Source organism: Passer montanus, unplaced genomic scaffold (assembly GCF_014805655.1).
Source record: "Passer montanus isolate IOZ18808 unplaced genomic scaffold, ASM1480565v1 scaffold47, whole genome shotgun sequence".
Taxonomy (NCBI): Eukaryota; Metazoa; Chordata; class Aves; order Passeriformes; family Passeridae; genus Passer; species Passer montanus.
In genome coordinates this window covers 5,462,578-5,484,110 of record NW_024369596.1, presented here as the reverse complement: position 1 = coordinate 5,484,110, position 21,533 = coordinate 5,462,578, and the positions used below count along the sequence as shown (strand labels likewise).

General features: G+C 47.0%; 1 protein-coding gene across 1 annotated transcript in view; it reads left to right on the top strand.

Moving 5' to 3' along the window:
- The first annotated feature begins 521 nt into the window (after nt 1-521).
- Nucleotides 522-21,533, top strand: part of CDON (cell adhesion associated, oncogene regulated) — a 39,958-nt gene continuing 18,946 nt past the window's right edge. The window contains exons 1-10 of the mRNA XM_039721982.1: nt 522-752; nt 2,732-2,868; nt 4,908-5,180; nt 6,682-6,828; nt 7,118-7,261; nt 7,984-8,271; nt 9,085-9,354; nt 10,262-10,600; nt 15,182-15,474; nt 19,238-19,412. Of these exons, the coding sequence (XP_039577916.1) occupies nt 2,793-2,868; nt 4,908-5,180; nt 6,682-6,828; nt 7,118-7,261; nt 7,984-8,271; nt 9,085-9,354; nt 10,262-10,600; nt 15,182-15,474; nt 19,238-19,412 (2,005 nt within the window). The 5' untranslated portion in view covers nt 522-752; nt 2,732-2,792. The remainder of the gene's footprint in view (nt 753-2,731; nt 2,869-4,907; nt 5,181-6,681; nt 6,829-7,117; nt 7,262-7,983; nt 8,272-9,084; nt 9,355-10,261; nt 10,601-15,181; nt 15,475-19,237; nt 19,413-21,533) is intronic.

Here is a 21,533-nt window from a genome sequence, read left to right as displayed (position 1 = left end):
TATTATTTATATTAATAACTCCTCTTTTAGTTTAAAATGCTCAGACAGTGGCACCTCTTACTTCAAAATAATTTTGACTATTTGATCCACAAGTGATGAAGGTACATCCTTCCAATCTAGGAACAGTGAGCAGTGGACAGAGTTGTTCTGAGTAGAGCTCATCTTGGAGTCCAGGACACTAAAACAGAGTCACACCTAACCAAGATGCTCCTCACAGGACCCCAGTGACTGGTATTTGCTGTCAAAATGTCCCAAATTTGCTGTCAAAATAACCCCTCAGGGTTATTGAAAAAAATGGCAAAGGGGAAGAGTCATGTTTTTCCATCATTAGGGCTTTTTTAATACAATATTGAAGAGGCAGAGTTTCTCCATGGGATTGCAAAAGACCAGGTAACTACGAGCTGTGGTCTTGCCCTCTTTGTATTTAACAAGGGGCTTCTGGAGTGTCACCATCTGCAGAAGGAAAAGAAAGAAGCATTTTTGGGTTATGTTGTGTTGCTGGGTCTTATCTTCCCCCGTGTTCCCAGATCTACTGGTGAGCAAGATGTTTCTGCCATCCCTTCAGAAGCAGATGTTGAGAAGCTTCCTTCAGATGCCTGAGTGTTGGTGCTGAACAACCCTACTCCAGTTAAAGACAATATTTTTCCTTTTTTTTCCCTCAGTCAGAGAACTTTGGTCTTTGTGGCTCGCTCTGTGTACTCACTGCTTTGCAGTTGATCTTACCACTCCACAAGCCTGCAAAAGCCAAACTGGTAGGTCAAAAGAGGAGTAGCTGTTGACACTGGCAGCGAGGAACATGTAAGGAGAAAGATAAACAGAGGGAAATCAGAGCCTGGATAAAGTAGATCTCCAAAGATAAAGTTTAGTTAAAGATAATGAGCTGGCCTTGTTTAAAAAGACAGCTGCAAAATAACCCAGTAGCTCCATGTGCTGGGGTTAAAGTTGACCCAGAATATACGTTTCATTGCTTTTGATAAATAAATAGTGGAGGGAAGATTTGGCAAAAAGCAACATTGCCCCCAGCCCTCTTCAGCAAAGTGTTTGATGTTAACAAGTTCTCTGGGTGTTTACTTTGTCCTCTGCGTGCGCTGGTGGAGCGGCGCTCCTGCCCTTGAACCGAGGGAGAATTCAAATAAACCAACCCCTTCGGCACAGCTGGGCTCTTCTGCCATCTGTGGCTTCCCAGAGCAGCTCGGGCTTGCCTTGGGAGCCAGCCTGGGCCACAGGATCGCCGGCTCTTCCCAGCAGCTGAAATGAATTTGCCGGATCAGATAAAACTGCCCAGAAATGGGGGCAGAACTCGACAGCGTTCTTTGCCGCCCTCTCAAGCTGTCAGTGTAACCCAGAGTGCAGTTTGTGGGCAGAAGTGGCAGTGAGCAAACAGCTCCATAAAATCCAGAGTGATTATTTAATTGTGATTGGAGGCTTTTCCTGATGCTTCATTTGCATATATACTTAACAGTGATGCTCTGATGATAAAATATGGTTATTTTTAAATAAACCACATGAATAATTTTGTTGTTGATGTCTGGATCCAGCTTCTTGGAAAGCAAATGGCTCTGTGAACACTCAATAAACTGGGACTTATTCCTAACAAGCATGTGTATTGCTGCACTTGTTTCTGTGCTGAAGTAAAACTCCCAGTTATTGTGTGTGTGTTGGATACATGTTTATATACGCAGCTGATAGATGAGATGTTTAAAGTCTATGTTGAGTGTTATCAGCAGTGGAATTGTATGGCTGGGCTGATAAATGAAGTAACTGTGCTAAACGAGCTCAGATCTTATCCATCACGGCATTACGCAAGGCCAGTTGGACATTTACATGAATGACAGCTGTGGATTTATTGTTTTATTGGAGAACCCAGTGTTTGATTGAGACTCAGTGTGTCAGAAACACCGTTCCTGAGACTCACCTCGGGCAAGTTCTGCTGCTGGTTCCATGATTTAGTTTGTGTTTTGCTGGTGTAACAATTTATTGTGGCGTCATTTAGGTTGGAAACAACCTCTGGGATAATATTTAGCTTGTGTTTTGCTGGTTTAGTGATGTAATTTTTATTTTTGATGATGAACGTGAATGGCCATGTGTGGTATGGCCAAGGAAAGGACTGCCCGCTCTAGAAGCAGCCACGGAGATAAAAGTGGATATAATGCATGCCACAAAAGGATATAGGAGAAAGCACCAATTTCTGGGAATATAAATGAGACCAAGGCCAACATTGGTGTTTTTTCATTGCTATGGTTTGCCTGTAAAGCCCAGCAGAAGGAGCCAGCAGATGACAGGTCTCAGTGAGCAGCTTTAGAGCAACTGAGATCAGTAGCGGCATTGCAGCAGTAGATTCATAGAAACTTGTAAAACAAGTGCGGCCTGATGATAGATGGTCAAATGATTATTGTTTGCAAACAATATTATCTCCAATAGATAAGCTGTTTACTTTGGACTCCAGCTCCTCTGGGTGGAACGGAGTCTAATTTATCAAGGCAGAGCGGTTCAGTGCGGATGCCTCGTGCCCCAGCTGTGGAAAAACTCTTACATTAAGAATAGTCCTTGGAACCACAGTGAAGTTCAGCTCTAACTCACTTTTACAGATGGTTTCTATATTGCAAAGAGTATTAGCTGTTTCCTGGTTGTGCTTTTTTTTTTTTCTTTAAACCCCAAACACTTTGTTGTAAGAGAGTTAAAAGACAAACTCCTGAAACTCACAGTAGACATGTGCCTGTTTGTTTTGTAGCTGTTTCCGTGCCTCATCTTAGTCTGGAGCTTTGGGCTTTCAATTTGGATAATCTGGCGCTATGCATCCAGCCCCTGGGCGCTTCCAGGCACTGCTCCTCATTGCTGCCACCAGCCTGGTCACTGTCACCAGCACAGGTAAGGCCTCGCCCAGGCTGGGGACTTGGAGGTTTTGGGGTTGAGCTCAAACTTTGGAACCAACAACGCTTGGGAGTGCATTTCAAAGTGGCCAACTTTAACGGATATTGTCAATAAGCTGCTTTTAAGGAAGCATGGAGCACTGAAACACAGCCTTACACTCAATATATGACTTTGCTTGTGAAAACTTGGCTCGGGACAAGCTCCAGAACATGGAGGACTCTTGAGTTACGTGCGTTTGTTCCTTGGGATCTCCATGGATTCAGCTGGACGCCGGTTCTGCTGCATGCAGTGCATCTTGTGTTCCCAGGGGTTGGGAGGGGTTTGGATTTTCAGGGGGAGAGGGGAATCAGCCCTTTGAAATCCGAAAGCTGATGCGTGGCTGCAGTTGGAACAGCTCTGGTGTTAAAAAAAAGAGGAGGGATGGTTTTAATTGACACATCTGCTCTGTGTAGTCAGCTTGTCTTAACGTAACCACACAAAAAAGAAGCTTTTACTACTTTTAGCACTTCATAGCCAATCGTTATGAGCAAATGGGATAAATTTTATTTTTCAAGCAGTCATAGGAGATAAATTCCAGCTGCAGGGTCACTGCTACCAATTTTGCCTTTTACGCGAAGTGCAGCGTTGGTGTCAGAAGTGAGGGCAGGGGCGAAGATGAAAGTAGCAGTATGATTTCATAGCAATTGGTGGCAAGCAAACTGAAAGGTCAGTGCTTCCCTGTTATCCCTGGAAATTCAAACTGAACTAATAGGAAAAACAGTTTTCTAATTAAAAGCTAAAAATGGACATCTGGAGTCCTGCGAAATGCTTGGATACCATTTTTATGGATTTCATCTTTTTCTGTTAAGTGAAGCCACACTTTAATTTCCAGTTTTATTTTATGTGTATGCAGATAGTTTATGGTTCAGTTAAAAATGTGCAGTTTCTCATCTGAAACTCATAACCAGAGCTGGGATGGACTGACTTGAGAAGAAAAGCATGAACCCAGGGCCCCACCTATAAGAAAACTGTCTCTGATTTGGATGTCATTTAATATCATCTTGACCCATACTATCTGGAATTCCTTAGATCCTTTACAAACCAGAAGTTGTTTTTCCCTGCCAATGTGTCTATTTTTAATTTAGTTTTTTCTCCTAATTTATATTACTAACCAATTAAATATTACTGGTGTTAATTGCCTTTTGCTTGCTTCCTTCATGCAAAATCTTTAGTGGAGAATTCAATAGAAAACAAATGGAAATACTTCCCAGTGTTTCATTGGCCAGGATAGGAAAAAATCTCTTCCAACAAGCAGGAATTTTCTTCTGGCAAATAAATGGATTCTCATAACCAAGTTCTGTGGAATTGAACCTTTTATTTATTAGCAGCTCTTCCTGTTTCTGTTCATCTTTACTGAGTAAAGATAATGGATGCCCAATTCATCATCCTTGTCCTGATGAAGTCCATGTATTTGGAATTAGCAAGAGCCTTTGCTGTTCGTCCAGCTTTTTTTTATCCGGCTATTTTTAATTAGTTCTGCAGACTCGGAGACGGTTCTGTGTAAATACCTGGCAGGCTCCTGCCATTTCTAGCATTTTACAAGTCACGTCCGGGCCTGCTTCATATGGGACAGATCAGCTACAGCTGCGTGTTCCTGTGCTCCATCTCTTCAGGTGACGGGTGCTGTTTTCCTCTGGATAAATCCAGTGGGATTGCAATTTTTGCTGGCCCTGGCAAGCGTGACGTCTCTGCCTTGTGCACACTTGGAGATGTACCTCCCCCTTACTGCACCTTCCTCCATTTAATTGTTGTTACCACCCTTTGTGGGGTTCGAATCTTGACATTTTCCCTGTGTTTGAGAGCGAGCAGGAATCTCTCCTGAGTTCCTCTTGCCACGGAAAGGACAACTTGCATTGTATCACTTGCAACTCAGAGTTTAGAGACCCTTTATATGGTGAGTCTTTCCTACACAACAGTCAACACATTGTTCACCTTATCACCTGTGTCCATGCAAAATTCTGGTCTCTAACTGAACATATATATTTTTTTCCTTTTAGATATAACTCCCCGTTTTATTTCTGAGCCCTCCTCTACAGTCCAGAAGTCCGGTGAGCCCGTCCAGCTCCGCTGCTCTGCCGAGCCCTCCACAGCTCGCATTTCCTGGCTGTTCAATGGGGAGCCTCTGAGCAGCAGGGTGGGAGAGGTGGAAATCCAGCCAGGATCCGTGACAGTGGTGTCCCTGAGCCCGGCGACGTGCGGGCGCTACCAGTGCGTGGCGAGCAGCGGCGTGGGCGCCGTGCTGAGCCGGCCGGCTGCGGTGTCCATGGGCAGTAAGTTCACCTGCATTTCTGTGCTTTGCTCCTTGCCACTTCTCAGCTGGCTTGCGTGCTTTGTTCTTTGGCTTTTAGAAAATGCCCAGATCAGAATGTTCTGGGGTGGGTTTTTTCCCACAGCCAGTATGTACAGTATGATGGATTGTACACTTCTTGCCTTTTTTTTTAATTGCATCATCTGAGACCGGTCAGATGATGCAGCCGTGGAACAGATTCCCCAGAAAGCTTGTGGATCCCAATCCTTAGAGGCTTTTAAAACCTCAGTTACACCAAGCCATACCTGATAGATTGTGTGTTGGTGTCAGCCTCATTTCGAGTTGAAGGGCCTTAAGGGTCTCCTTCAGCAAACACAAATGTTATTCAAGGAAATAATATTAATTTCCATTAATTGGCCTGAAAATACAAGATTCCCAAATGCTTCCCTTCACAAAGGATGTTGAAAGAAATCTGAGCTGCCACACCATTGTAGAAGTGTGCTTGAGAGTTGAGGAGAAATCTGTGGGAATTGTTGCCTGGGAAATAAGTGGGAGCTGCAGATTTTCATTTTCATTTGATTTCAAACCAGTGTTGATGTTCTTCAGGTGGGGACAGTCTTCTCACCTCTTAGGGACAGTTTCCCATCTCTTAGTTGCACTGGTTCTTCTGATCAGTCTTTGCCTTGATGCTTGATCTGTAAATTGTGTGACCTCAAGGGATTTGGAAGAGGAAGGACAGTGTCTTCCACGTGGAAAGGACAGTGCAGTGCTGAGCATGCGAGTACAATATTCCTGCATGAGCGTGGTTTGTCTGATTGGGACCTGTGGGCTGTCTGAATCAGGTCTTTGTCAAGCAGGGTTTGAGTGATTTCTCTGGAAGGGTACCTCATCTATGGAGCATGTCCAAAATCCCCTTGGGAGGAAAATCTCTTATAAGTGTTTTGGTAAAGTACTGACCCATGGCCAGTCCCTCTCAAGAGAGCTCCAAGGGTGGCCAACATAAGAAAACTTCACAGCCTGAAAGAAGTTTGAACATGGAGGGAGTAGGAGAGCAGCTTTTACACTTCCCTCCTCCCTTGGAGGTTTTGGCAGCACACAGGAAGGTGCTGGCAGCTCTCTGCCTGCCACATTATCATCCCTGAAAGACAATTCCTTGTTTTTATAGACAAGCTTCCTGCTGTCAGCATGAATTGTCTTCTGTAGTGCCCTCAGAGTGTGTGAGGAGTCCTGCAGCTTTCCAGTGTCTCTGCTGGCTTTTCTGGGAGCAGTTGAGGGAATGTAGGATTTTTTTTCTCCTCACTGTTCCCAGGTAAAAGCTTTTTGTAGTAAGGAAGTGGATAAGGAGGATTTATGCTGTTATGGGCTGCAGGATAGACCAGGCCTGTTGATGTCAATGTCCAAAATCTGCACCAGAGAAGATAATCAGCATGAGACCAGCTGTATTCTGAACACAAATACCGAGCTTACTGCCCTTCCCCTCTCCCAAGCCATGACTGCTCTTACCCTGTCCCAACTCTATCCAGGTTTAGCTGACTTTGATGCCTTGGGGACGGCTGCTGTTGCAGCAGAGGAAGGAGGCACAGCTCTCATCGGGTGCAAGGTGCCAGAAAGTCACCCCAAAGCACAGGTTCGCTTCCAGGTGCGGGGGAAATGGCTGGAACAATCAACAGGTGAGGAGTTTTGTGCAATATAAGTATCCAACCAAAGCTTGCCTGGAGTTTTTTCTTTGAACCTAAAGGAAAAAAACTTCTCTAGAAAGTTGCAGAATTCCTGTACAAATTACTTTATCTAAACCTACCCTTGGAAATGAGTCTCCTTTGCATGATGATTTCTTTTTGATTCTGTATTTAGAATAAGTAGGTATAGCTGACAAATTGATTTTCAAAATTACAGAAAAGCAAGACCTCTTCTGAAAAGAAATTAAATTTAATCCTCTTTTCACCTTCCCCACTTGTTTAGACAACTACCTAATTCTTCCATCTGGAAACCTGCAAATTTTGAATGTATCTTTAGAAGACAAAGGATCCTACAGGTGTGCAGCATACAACCCAGTTACTCATGACCTTAGAGTAGAACTCACTGCACGGAAGCTCACAGTCACACGTGAGTATTCAGTTCATCTTTCCAGAATTAATACAGCTCAAACAGAATAAATAACATCCCTTTTTTAGCAAGGGCCTATCAGTGCCTCCAACACCATGGTATGTAAGATCTCTCCTGCATTCTTTGCACATTCAGTTCTTATTTCCCCTCACTGTGGAGGAGCAGCATGACTGCTTTTCAAATCCCAGGCAGTCACCTTTGGAAAGGGAATACTGCTAATACTTCTGTCCCAAATCTCTTTTGGAGCAGGACTTCTGGGAGGCAGTGTTACAGCACTGTGCTCAGTCCCAAGCGCAGTGTTTGAAAGACATTGAGGAGGACAGAGAATGGGATGGGAGGGTGTGGTTTAAAAGCTTGGTTGGTTTATCCTGCAAGGAAAAGCTAATAGTATTGGGATAATTCAGCCTGTAAAATAGAAGGTTTAGGGGTGACCTAATTATGACCTTCCAGTACCTGAGGGGAGCCTGCAAGAAAAATGGAGGAGAGGGCCTGGAGTGACAGGACAGGGGGGAATGGCAGTGATAGAGAGCAGGTTTAGATTAGATATTGGGTCCCTGTGAGGGTGGTGAAACCCTGTGAGTGTCTCTGCCAAGAGAAGCTGTGGCTGTCCCATCCTTGGAAGTGTTCAAGTCCAGGATGGACAGGGCTTGGAACCGCCCAAGGTGACCAGAAGCCCAAACCATTCTGTGATTCCATTCCACAATTCATCTCCTTTCCTCCAGGCCCCTCTTCAGGTGGCTCCCAGATCCTTCACCCGCTGGCTCCCCAGAGGCTGGCAGTGCCCCGGCACAGCGCCCTGACCCTGGAGTGTGTGGTCAGTGGGCCAGCTGTGGCCCCCGTCCGCTGGGTGAAAGACGGCCGGGACGCGCTGAGGAGAGGCCGGTGGAGGCTGCTGCACTCCCACCTGGCCACCGACCGCCTGGAGCTATCGGATGCTGGGAATTACTCCTGCCTGGTGGGAAGTGACTCTGGAGCAGTGAAATATGTTAACTATTCGCTTACTGTACTTGGTAAGAGTTAAAGACATTTTCACATCCAGGCAACAAGCACACCCTTCATATACCTGCTAGTTTGGGCATCTGCTTCCAAACAGCCTTAAGCGTATTAAAGTAAAGAGCACAGATCTGTTTATAATGACCATATCCCATCATTTTTCCAAAGTTAAAATCCGTAATTATTTATTTCTTCAAACCATTTGCAGTCTGAAATAATGAAACAGTGAAGGATAACAAACTCCATGGGAAGAACTTATCCATTTATTTTCCTACAGAGTGCCAGTGTCAGTAATGTGCCAGGGACCAGGTTTATTTCTTTCGAGGTTGTATGTGAACAAAAACTGCTGAGGGAAGGTGATGTGTTTGGATGAGAACATCAACAAAAGCAAAAGAAACATAATCATATATTTGTCCTCTTTTGTTTGCCTGCTAGTTGTTCCTCCCCTCCCTTTCCATCGTAGCAGATTTTCCTGGTATTTGAGTTTTTCTGCGTTCATGACAGATTTTGTTTGGGTTTTAAAACGTGTGTGTTTGAGTTTCTCAGAAAACAGGGTGTTGACGCACAACACACCTCTTTTTGGGGGATGTCACTAATTAATTGTTTTGAAAATAGAAGTCTTTTATTTACAAGATTAATGCAAACATGTGGCTGTTGAAATAAAAGGGAGAAACCGTTCAAATGAGCCCACGCGTGGGAAAACCAGCTTCGGGCTGTGCAGCTTGTGGCACTCGCTCAGCCTTTGGATGTGATAAGCCTGTGTAATGTTTCCCGGCAGTTTTTTCAGGACTCAGTCTAAGTCATTTATGTAGAATCATTTCCCTTTCCAGAGCCTGCCTCACTCTCCAGGGGACTACAGGACGAGACGGTGGCCGCGGGAGCAAGTGTCCATTTCTGGTGCGAGGTCGGCGGCAGCCCTGCTCCCGCCCTCACCTGGCTCCACAACGCGGCTCCTCTCCGGCCCTCCCCACGGCATTTCCCCACGGGAAACCACCTGTGGATCTGCGGGGTCACCCTGCAGGACTCTGGCTTGTACCAGTGTGTGGGAAACAATGGAATTGGCTTTGTGCAGTCCACGGGGAGACTCCGTGTCCAGCCAGGTAGGGGCACTTGCAGCCCTCGAGAACTCACATTAAGCATTTATACTTTAAGCTTTATTCTGCTGTGGTATTTTTTTTCCCTCTAGATTATGTATTAATTTGTTTCTGACCACTAATCTTACAAAGAAGGTGCTTTCAGCTGGATTTTAGGAGATGCAGGGATTTCTGGGGTATTGTGGCTACTTGATACTTAAAACCTGGATTATCAGCTTCAATCAAATCAGCTTATGATTGGACTTGATGTGATTTATTCTTAAATGGAATCAGGATCCTGTTGTGCTGGGTGAGCTGGTACTCATAGCACTATTGGCTGCTGAGGAGTTAAGCCTGTTCCATAATCAAGTTTACACAAAAATCATCAGGTTTGGGGCTAATGCATACTTCCCCTCTATCAGATTGGCAGGATCAGGTACCAGTAGTCTTTTAGATCTCTTTTCTCTCTAAGATACCTTCTAATACCCAGACAAGTTGATTTCTGCTGGCACAAGGATGCTGGCAAGACTGTTGCTGTCCCCTTCTCTCCCTGTCGTGCGTAGCTGAAGCTTTGAACCTTCTCTGGACCAGTTATGGTTGGTGTGAGCTGTGCAGAGCCTGGCTGAGCGGAGATTTTGTGGCTTGTACATATGTGGAGTGGACTAAGCCACTCCTGTGCTGTGTTCCTCACTGACAGTCAAGTCTTTGTCATTTAGGGAATTTAAAGTGCAGTTTGAGTGTAGGTTTTTATCAGCCTTCTCTAAGGTGAAGTTTGTGCTGATCTCTTCAGTCTGGAAGGGAAGTCTAGAGAAGAAATAACTGTTAAAATGGTTAGAAAGAACCACATATGATGTTTTAAATTGTTTTGACTTCTTCTGACATTAAGTGAATGTTGAATTAGTTGAACTCATTCTTTGGTTGCATTTCCCCCCAGGCAAAGACTCTGTGCCCATCATCACCTCTCCCCCAGCCAACACCACTGTGGTGGCAGGCGGGGACGTGACCCTGTCCTGCAACGCCACCGGCCTGCCCGCTCCTCTGATCCGCTGGTACGACAGCAGAGGCCTCCTGCTCAGCCACCCCACGCCGGGGCTTGCCCCCCGAGCACAGAGCCCTGCCCCGGCAGGGTCGGAGCCCCGGTGCCCCTCGGTGCCCCGGGCGGGCTGGGGCTCCCTGCGCCTGCGGAACGTCACCGCCGAGCGTGCCGGCCAGATCCGCTGCGAGGCCAGCAACCAGCACGGCTCTGCCCTGTCCGCAGCCTTCCTCACCGTCGGTGAGTTGGCGCCCCAAACTTCCCTCTCGGCTCCCTGATTTGGGTGAGAAGTGCCTCAAAATAAGAAATGCGTGGCAGGTGGGTGGGGCGGAGTCTCAGGGGAAGGAAGCAGAGGAGTCTCAGCTGTCTTCATGGAGCAGTTCCTCCATCCCACCTCAGGCAAAGGAGGAATGCTGTGTGCATTGCATGGGCTTAACATTTTCTATGTGAAAAAAACTATCTGAGGATGTGTCAGACTAAGCCCCTTTCTACTCAGAGATGGGGCAATTGAGAGGACGAAATGCCTTTAATGTCTTAAAGCCAGTCATCTAAAACTACCCCTCTTAGGTCCTAATACAATACATCTTTCATAGTTCTGTTTCTACAAAGTATCTGGTCTTTTTTACAAAACCATCGTTTAAAACTTGTTTCTATTTCCATCTCTCTCAGCAATATCTGTCCTAGTCCGTAGCATTTCTAAGTCAACATTTCTTGTCTTAGTGTTTACATACAAATACATACTATGTGAGCCTTCTGTCAGGTTTTGAGAATTTTCTATAAATCCATTTCTCCCAAGGGAGTTATTTTTTATTTATTTTTTGAAATTGCTACTAGGAAAAGACAGTACTTACACTAAAGCAAGACAGGAAAGAGCCTTTCCTCACACTGGAATATTATGTGACATTAATAACAGGTTTGAGCTCCCCCAAGTTCCCTTCACAAGAACCAAGATACGGATTTTTAGTTACATGAAGTTACTTAAGTTTCTCAGCTCTTTCAGCACCTTGCCTGAGTTAATTTAGCTGAATGCCAGGGAGATTTCAGGTTAGTGGGATTTAATATGTGGCCCCATATTTAAAGTTCTTTGGTTAGAGTTTAAAACTCCTGTAAATAACATAAAAAGATGCTTAAAGGTTCACTTAGGGGGAAAAAAGAAAGAAGAAACCTCAAGAAAGTGATCCCATCATGTAGTTTTATAAATTAGTTATTTTTGGACCTTGCTGAGTGGAAAAACGAAACTAAATATCATCCCAGAATTTAGCCTGTGTTAAAGAGAAAAATCCCAGTGCTTTGCCTCAGAATTTTATGGCAGTGAGTTCAATTTTAATGCTTTGTTTATTAACTTTTATCGGTTTCTAATACGTTGTACTGGCTGCTGATTATGGTGCAGAGGGTGGTTAAGGCATTTGGTTTTGATATAAAAGTCTCTGAGGACTTTCTGGGAGCTGTTAGGGGTTTAGAACAGCTCCCAGCCATGCCAAAGACATGCTCAGACACTCAGCTGTTTAATGAAGAATTCCTGCCAGGTAACACTTCCGAAGCACCTGAATGACTTCAGCTGGGATTCCATTTCTTCAGTAGAAGGATCACCTTAAACACCTCTCAGCTTCAGTACCTGGTCCTGTAATTTGCCTTGTCCCAGCACACAGTAAGAGAGCCCATTTGGCTGAAAAATAGATCTTTTTTTTTTTTCTCCTTCTGCTGGATCTGTTCCAGGCTGTGATTCATTGCATGGTCTTACAGTGGGCAGGACAACTTCAGCTGCCATCATAGTGAGAAACCACCAAAATGTAAAATGATGCCTCAGGATCCTGCACCCACGGCCCTCCCTTTTTTGGGTCTTTTTTAGACAGTTGCAGGGGCTTCCCAGAGCTACTGAACACAAGGTTAAATCTCCAAAATAACTTCATCTAGTGGAAATGAAGGAGAAAAATACACTGCAGGCAGTCTGAGTAGCAGGAAAGGGAGTGAAAAACACAAGGAGCATTTAGTCTGTGCAGGTGGGTGTTTCAGGGGCAAACAGGCTGAAGTTGCTCCTACAGAAACCTTAGAGAAGCTCTGGGAAGTCTTAATGTGATTGGAAACACGTGCCAGGTGTGGGTGACCTCACTGATGTGCTGTGTTCAGGTTTTCAGAGGGCTTCTCCAGCCTGTGCTGAGGTATTTGGAGAGCTTGGAAAGAGGGAGGATCCTCTGGCTGTTAAAGGAGCAGGGAAGAAGTGCCTGGGAATGTGACCTGTTTGCACAGCAGAGATAAAACCCAGAGCTGCTGGCTCTGCCTGGGCTGTGCCCTGGTCAGCAGGGGAGCAGAACAAGCCAAGGTGCTGTGGAAAACAGCAGGTGGGGAAGGGTTTCTGCAGGAGGAGAGGCTGAAAAAGTGAGGGCTCTTCCCCTTTGAAATGAGGCAGGGTCAGCAGGGGAGCAGGGGAGCAGGAGAACAAGCAAAGGTGCTGTGGAACACAGCAGTTGGGGAAGGGTTTCTGCAGGAGAGGCTGAAAAAGTGAGGGCTCTTCCCCTTTGAAATGAGGCAGCTGAAGGGGAGAAACAACAGCAGGCAGCAGAGTACTGGGGATTATGGAATGTGTGAGTTGGAGCCAGGCTGGGAGAGTTGGGATGGTTCATCCTGGAGAAGAGAAGGATCTGGGGAGATCTTGGACCCCCTTCCCATGCCTAAGAGAGCTGGAGAGGGTTTTTGTACAAGGGCCTGGAGTGACAGGACAAGGGGGAATGGCTTCACGCTGCCAGAGGGCAGGGTTAGATGGGATAGTGGGAAGAAATTCCTCCCTGTGAGGGTGGTGAGGCCACAGAGCAGCTGTGGCTGCCCCATCCCTGGGAGTGTTCAAGGCCAGGTTGGACAGGGCTTGGAGCAGCCTGGGATAGTGGAACGTGTCACTGCCCCATGGCAGGGGGCGGAACTGAATGACCTTTAAGGTCCCTTCCAACCCAAGTCATTCTAAGATTCTATGAATACATTCTTTTAAAGCCTAAATTTGGGTCATTCAGTCCTTCTCTGGTTGCTGGTGGGATCAGGAATTTGGGTGCACGCAGCCTGTGGCCTGACTCAGCTCAGTGCTGCTGGTGTTCCTGGTGGGATTGGGAAGCTGAGGAAGAAAAATCTCCATGGTAAGGGGAAAGGGATGGCACTGAGAGCAGCAGCCAAAAAAAGTTGCATAATGACACAGCAGCAGAGAGAAGGCTGATGTGCTGGGTTATATGGGTAGTAATTATACTAGAAACTTTGCAAAAAGAGCTTTGATCTGAATTACTCAATGGGAATTGTTACCCGGGGCTTGTTTTCCAAAGCAAAAATACAACAACCCAGCAGTTGTTGACGACTCCCCTCCTGCAGCAATAAACACAGCGCTGGCTGTGGGTCTGCTGTCACCAGCTGAAACCACAACTCATCCTCCACTCAAGCGTCCGTGTCCCCAGTGCCAGCAGGCACCAAACCATGCCCACCCACATCCTCGGGGTCCACCACGGAGCTGAGAGCCTTCCACCTCCTCCCATTTGTTTCCAATATCACGCCCTTCCCGCTGCTCCACTGACAGCACAGATACCCTTTCGCTCAGGGATTGTTTTGGGAGTGTCTGGCATTTTAGAACCATCTGGGCTTTGGGGACATCCTCCCCATGTTGTTGCCTTCTTCCTGTCTCTGAATTTTGTGGCATTGCTAAATAAATGAGAAGAAACAAACAAGGAATGCTTGCCGAGAGCATGTCTTCAATTTGAAAAGAGAACTTTCCTTCCCAGCTTTTTAAAAAGTGGCCAAAAATAGCAGCCACACTTGCTGCTGGTATTTTAATGGAGGTTTGAAGGAATCTGAGTCAGCCAGGCTAACACTGCCTAGGCTTTACATTACCAAGGAATTTGTTTGTTTTGTAAACCAAGTTCCCTTCATTCCCTTCCCCTTCCAGACCCCGGCACGTAACATAAACCTACACAAATCTGACAGGACGGACAGGGCTCCGAACATCTGGCTGTCCCACTGCTGCCGTGCGCAGCCTTGAGGAGCTGTGCTTCTTCCCAAACCTTCTTGCTTTAAGTACTGATGTTTTCTTGTCCTGGACAATCTCAGATGTCCAACCTGCCGCCCTTTTCCTGCCTGGAATTCTGACGAGCCCCGCATCAGCCAAATAGGGCTTTTTTTTTGTCTTGTGGCCTCTTTTAGAGTGCTGATACTATATAGATTTCTTTTTCATACCAGCAAAAGTAAATAGGATGGAGGAGGCTGGAGAAGGATTTCTAGAAATGCGTTGGTATTAAATTGCATGTAGATCTTCCTGTAAACTGAGTTTATTCTCAGCATAAATTTTCAAATGAAGTAGTTGAGTTGTGCAGCTTTCAAAGCTTCTCTAAATTACAGCTAAAACCTCAGAAACTGGGGTAGGAGAATGTCCTCTTGTGTGCATGCCAGTGCAAGCCATGAAAAGTTCCTTGTACAACGACGTACAAATTACTCGGTTTGTCTCACAAATTTAGCTATAGACTTATTTATTTCTTTTAACATGCATTGCCATGACTTAATTTAGTGGAGATACGGTCAAACTGTGCCTGTAGACCTTGAGTTTCAGGTTTTCTCTCTTTGCTACTGTGAAAAAAACACCAAACCAAATAAAACAAACCGAACCCCACTGCTGTGCCCTGAAAAAACACCCAGGCCGCAGCTTGGCACCAGGCTCAGATCTGTGTGGGCACCTCTGGACCTGGTGTTTTGCAGCAGGGCTTGTTTGGAAATGTCACTCTGAAATGATTTAGTGTCCCCTCGGCGCGGGGCGAACGTACGTCATCGTGGGGATGTAACCAGACCCTCCCTTTGCAGTTCCTTCAGCAGCTGGCACGAGAGCAGGAGAAACAGCTCCTCTGGAGCTTGCCCAGCGCGACGAGAGCGGCGGCGATTTTGGTGCAGAAATGGCATTTTCAAGCTCGCCTCCAACCAAATCTCCTCCGGACGCGGCTGCGGTGGAAAAAGCGTCGAGCGCGGCCGCCCCGCCCGAGGCCCCCATCATCCTGAGCCCCCCGCAGACGCCCAGGCCGGACACCTACAGCCTGGTGTGGCGGCCGGGCCGCGCCGGGGGCCTGCCCATCAACGCCTACTTTGTCAAATACCGCAAGGTACCGTGCCCGGCCGTGCCCAGCCCCACGCGGGCACGCCGCGGTTCTGTGTGGTTCACAAGGAGCCGGCAGTGCTGCTGTGGTGTGACGGCTGGTCGGGGTCTGGTGGCTCGACCCGGGCGCCGCAGCCTTGCCAGAGAGAGGTCCTGCAGGAGACAGCTTCTAGGGGTTCCAGGCAGTCCTTCAGCCACAGGGTAACCTCAGCTCATAGCAGGGATTTCAGCTCTAAGCGGTGGTTTCAGCTTATAGCAGGGATTTCAGCTGTGAGTAGTGATTTCAGCTCTTAGCAGGGATTTCAGCTTATAGCAGTGATTTCAGCTCTAAGCAGTGATTTCAGCTCTTAGCAGGGATTTCAGCTCTGAGCAGGGATTTCAGCTTATAGCAGGGATTTCAGCTCTTAGCAGTGGTTTCAGCTCTAAGCAGTGATTTCAGCTGTGAGCAGTGATTTCAGCTTATAGCAGTGATTTCAGCTCTCAGTGGTTTCAGCTCTGCCTTGCGAGGTGTCCCCAGGCCAACACGGGACTAAGAGACAGCAGTTCCGTGTAGCAGTTCCACAGAGTTCCTTTATTCTGGCACCCTGAGAGCCAGGGATGACAGCTCCCTCCCGAACAGGGCAGAAAGTGGAGTTTTTATGGGGAAAAGCGAGGGTGGTACAAAGCGGGAAAAACCAATGGGTTACACAGAATCGATATGGGAGCCCAAGCATGCTGGGAACTCGCCATGACCAGGGAGGGTTTCTCAGTCCAGGAGGGTTGAGATGATCTTATACAGCCCATTCAAGGGATATCTCTCCAAGGGAGAGATTTGACACACTTCTGTCTCCACACTGGTGTAAACCAGGACATGGGCTCAGGCCAGGCAGAGCACAGCGTGCAGCTGAAGCACAGTGTTCCTGTGCCCACACAGCTTGTTTGAGGGATGGCTGACATTGTCACCAATACACTGCTCTGTCTAGCTTTAAGTGAGATTTATCCAGCCTTTTCTGTCCTTTACAGTGTCATTATGGAGAATGGGGCTCCAGGGCATGTTGTGTGCAGTCAGTGCGGTTAAAAATGCATTTAAATGTGAGCCAGCTTGAATCTGTGTGTGAGAGCAGAAGGGAAGCTGAGATTTACCTTTGTGCATCACTGGGTCCCAAAGGGACTCAATTAAACCCAAGTTATCAAACATGAAAGTGAACTGAAATTTGTGGGACAGTACCTACTAAGGCATTAAAAATGGTGTCACAACACAGAGCTTTTTTGCTTAACATCACGTGGTGGGATTCCTGGGATCTCTTGTGCAGAGCCAGGAGTTGGACTCTGTGATCCTTGTGGGCCACTTTCAGCTCAGGAGGTTCTGTGATTCTAAAATCAGAACCAAGCAATGCCTGTGTCTGTTCTTCCAAGCAAACCAGTTTTCTGCGTGGCAAAGCTGTTTGATTTATTTTTCATAAGCTTTTTAATCCTCTACATCCTGATCTTGTCTTAGCCTGGAGGGAATGCTTAGATTTTTGACCTGTTGGTTCCTGAAAACCAAGTGCCAGAGTTTGTTGGTGATAATTTCTCATCCAAAGGCGGTTGGTTCACATAAGCCTTTGGAAGCCTGGAAGCTCTGAATGCTTTTTTGACCTTTTTGACGCTCTCCCTTCTCTCACACCAATCCTTTCCACATTAAATGTGCTCACTCATGCATTTCTCAGCACTGAATTTATCCTGGTTTTTAGGGTGGTGCTCTCTTTGTGTCATTAAATTAGTTTATTGATTTCCCTCTTTTAATAGAGGGAAAAAAAAGTTGGGGGAATAAAAGCCGTGGAGTGCCTGCTGTAGAAGAAAATAGTTGAACAAAGACCTCTGGCATAACCTTTGATAATCCACAGCGTTTAGATCTGCCTCCAATGTTTTATTAAAGTCTTATATTGTTTAGTGGTTTATTTTTGGTGGAATCTTTGTCTTTTCCTTTGGGATTTGGGGTAATGTTTTCCTGCAAAGGTCAAGTATTAAGAGACTACCGAGAATGTCTTTCTTTTCTTTAATGGAGCTGGTTATTTCACTGCTAAGTTAAAAATTGTTTTTAAAAAAAAGGATACGTGTGTTGGTAAACCCAAACCTTTGGTCTCCCTGCTGAGAGAGGGTCATCCTTATTTTTTGTCATCCTTAAGGAGTAACTAAGACATACTTTCGTTGCCCATTTTAGCCAATAAATATTCTTAAATGCTGAAGTACAGGGAAAGCTGGGCAAGTACAGGGGAAGTGTCCTTCTCATTAGGGTATTGGGTCCAGCCCTTTGGTAGCACACAGCTGAAGGCTGACTGAAGGCTTGAAAATCATTTGGGCTCTTGTAGATTTAGCCACAAGTGAAAATGGAAAAAAACCCAGTCAAAACCAACTGTGTGTATACATGGAAAGGGAAAATAAGTTTTTCCAAGGAGTGCTGTGAAAGTGGGTGTAAAGCTGCTGATTTGTAGTAGAAGCACTTGGAGACAAAGCGTAGGTAGATGTAGGAGAACAAGAGTTTTGGTGAGGGGCAGAGGTCCTGTGGTGCCTGTGTGTGGAGCAGTGCAGGGTTTGAGCAGTCCCCAGTTCTGAGCATGCTGTGTTGATGGTTTCTCCCTTGTGTGCAGCTGGAGACAAACCATAGGTAAATTCACCTACATAGATAAATGTAGGAAAGCAGTTTTGGTGAGGAGCAAAGGTCCTTTGGTGCCTGTGTGTGGAGCAGTGTGAGGCGTGAACAGTCCCTGGTTCTGCATGTGCCATGCTGACAGTTTGTCCCTTGTGTGCAGCTGGAGACAAACCATAGGTGAATGTAGGAAAGCAGATTTGGTGAGGAGCAGAGGTGCTTTGGGGTGCAGTGCAGGGTGTGAGCAGTCCCCAGTTCTGAGTTCCATGCTGACAGTTTCTCTTGTGTGCAGCTGGAGACAAACCATAGGTGAATGTAGAACAGCAGAAGGGGCAGAAGGGCTTTGGGGCACCATGCAGGGTGTGAGCAGTCCCCAGGTCCGTGCTGACAGTCTCTCTTGTGTGCAGCTGGAGACAAACCATAGATGAATGTAGAACAGCAGAGGTTTTGGTAAAGAGCAGAGGTGCTTTGGGGTGCAGTGCAGGGTGTGAGCAGTCCCCAGTTCCGTGCTGACAGTCTCTCTTGTGTGCAGCTGGAGACAAACCATAGATGAATGTAGAACAGCAGAGGTTTTGGTAAAGAGCAGAGGTGCTTTGGGGCACCATGCAGGGTGTGAGCAGTCCCCAGTTCCATGCTGACAGTTTCCCCCTTGTGAGCAGCTGGAGATAAACCATAGGTGAATGTAGAACAGCAGAGGTTTTGGTGAGGAGCAGAGGTGCTTTGGGGTGCAGTGCAGGGTGTGAGCAGTCCCCAGTTCCAAGCATGCAGTGCTGACAGCTTCTCTTGTGAGCAGTGGAGACAAACCATAGGTGAATGTAGAACAGCAGAGGTTTTGGTAAAGAGCAGAGGTGCTTTGGGGCACCATGCAGGGTGTGAGCAGTCCCCAGTTCCATGCTGACAGTTTCCCCCTTGTGAGCAGCTGGAGACAAACCATGACGTGTAGAACAGCAGAGGGTTTGGTGAGGAGCAGAGGATCTTCGGGGCACCATGCAGGGTGTGAGCAGCCCCCTTTCCCTGCTGACAGCCTCTCTTGTGTGCAGCTGGAGATAAACCATAGGTGAATGTAGGAAAGCAGTTTTGGTGAAGAGCAGAGGAGCTTCGGGGCACCATGCAGGGTGAGAGCAGCCCCCAGCTCCCTGCTGACAGCCTCTCTTGTGTGCAGCTGGAGGACGGCGTGAGCGCGGCGGGCGGCTGGCACACGGTGCGGGTGCCGGGCAGCGAGAACGAGCTGCGCCTCACCGAGCTGGAGCCCTCCAGCCTCTACGAGGTGCTGATGGTGGCCAGGAGCGCCGCGGGCGAGGGCCAGCCGGCCATGCTGACGTTCCGCACCAGCAAGGGTAGGTGCAGCACAATGTGCCCTGTGTCCTGGCCTTGCAGAGACATTTATTTAATGACATCAGTCATTTAATGGCATCTGCTAAGCCATATGTGAAGTATTCTGCAATTTATTTGCTAAAGAACAGCCTCTAATGGCTAAAATTGCTGTAGGGCAGACTTCCTTTAGTGTGAGGCTGTTAGTAAGTAGAAGCTATTAAAAGCTTGATAATATTATTTTTGGGGTGATTGTTAGGATTTGTACTGTGAGGTTTCTCTTGCTTTAAGGAGCAAAGTCGGGAGCAGCCTGTCCTTGTTGAGGTTTTTAATCACAGAAGAAACTCTGCACCACTGAGTTTTCATGTATCAACAAAGCTGTTCCTGGTTTGCTTTGCAGACACCTCAGTGACAATCTCTGCTGACCACAAGCCAGCTGTTCTGATAGTTGTGTGCAGACAGCAACAAGCACAACATTCTTAATCAGAGCATTTTTTTTTTCAAACTTGGACGCCGGTGCCTGTGCTCTTTAGCACACAAACAAGTAGATATTTTTTGTACTACTGTCCAAGAATGGCTTTTAAGTGACAGAGGGTAGGGTTAGATGGGATATTTGGAATAAATTCTTCCCTGGGAGGGTGGTGAGGCCCTGGCACAGGTTGCCCAGGGAAGCTGTGGCAGCCCCCTCCCTGTAAGTGTCCAAAGCCAGGTAGGATGGGGTTGGAACAACCTGGGATAGTGGAAGGTGTCCCTGCCCAGGGGAGGGTGTAGACTAAGATGAGCTTAGAGGTTCCTTCTGACTCAAACCCTTCTGGAATTCTATGATAGACAAGATAGCTTAATTTTTTTTTAAGAATTTAATATCTTCATTAAATTTGTGAAACATACTTAGATAATTTGTCCTATCCATCCTTATCATCATTCTGTGAATGAACAGATACAAAACCGATGGCCCTCAACCTCTGAAAATCTCTCCCCCACTAAAAAAAGTCAACAACTCCCTAACTGTGACCTACCCACCCCCGAGAACATCTGTGCCTGATGAAACTTCAGGTCCCTCCCAGGCACCTGCCTAACAGCTCCAATCCTGGCTGACCTACTGCTCACCCTCCAGAGCCCAGCAGACACAGCCCCAGCCTGCACCACCCTTGGCCAGACACACAGGAATGTTCAGTATGGCTGACTGCTTCCTCACCTGCTCCAAAGGGAGCCTCATTCTTCATCTGCATCCATCAGCATGCTCTATGAGGATTCTATGGCTCCTACTTACACAAAGAAACCTCTAACACAGGAGTCCTCCTCTGCTCCCCCTTCATGGGCTGTGTGCTACCATGAGGCCAAACACCATTTTGAGAGGCCACAGTCATCCATCCCCAGCCTCTTCTCAGCCATCCCCTTCCTTGCACAGACCCTCAGAGGATGAGTCTGAGGAGGATTCTCTGTAGAACCCCCCACACTTACCTGATTTTTTGTGCTACACCTCCTCCCTTTATCATCACAGGTGCACATTCCTCCACCCCACCTTCCTCCACGAGTCAGGTTCAAACAACCCCCAGGGTATTGTACCAAACTGTGGCAAAATCCCATTCCACCCATACTTTTCTGTAAAGGACATCCTAGTGTTCCTACTCACATTCCTCCTCCTACTAACCCTCCCAGCTTACTGGGGGGCTGAGAAAGCTTCACACCAGCAAAGCCACTTGTCACAGCCCATCATGTCAAACCCAGGTGATGCTTCCTCATCACTGTCCTGTGGTCAATCCCTGGCAAGCTCAGGGGAGTCACTACTGCCACCCCTACCCTGCCACCCCTTCTGCCACAGGTCAAAATCCCTCTCAGCCTGGTGTACTGGCTCCAGCTGCTTCCACAGCATTTTAACTCCTTCTCCAGACATGGATTTCAGGGTGTAATTTTCCCCATCTGGTGGTGTTGTGATGGGTTGGCTTGGCAGCACAGGCAGGAGCTGGCAGCATCACCACTAAGCACTGTGGATGTCAGTACTGCAGCTGGACAGTCACTCACCCACAGCCAAGTGCCTGGGTGGGAAATCTCTCCTGCTCTCCCAGAGAAACTCCCTGATTGCTATCCTGACTGTCCAGCTTGGGATTTGAAGCCAGGGCAGCATGGTAGCAAGTGACCTTGTAGAG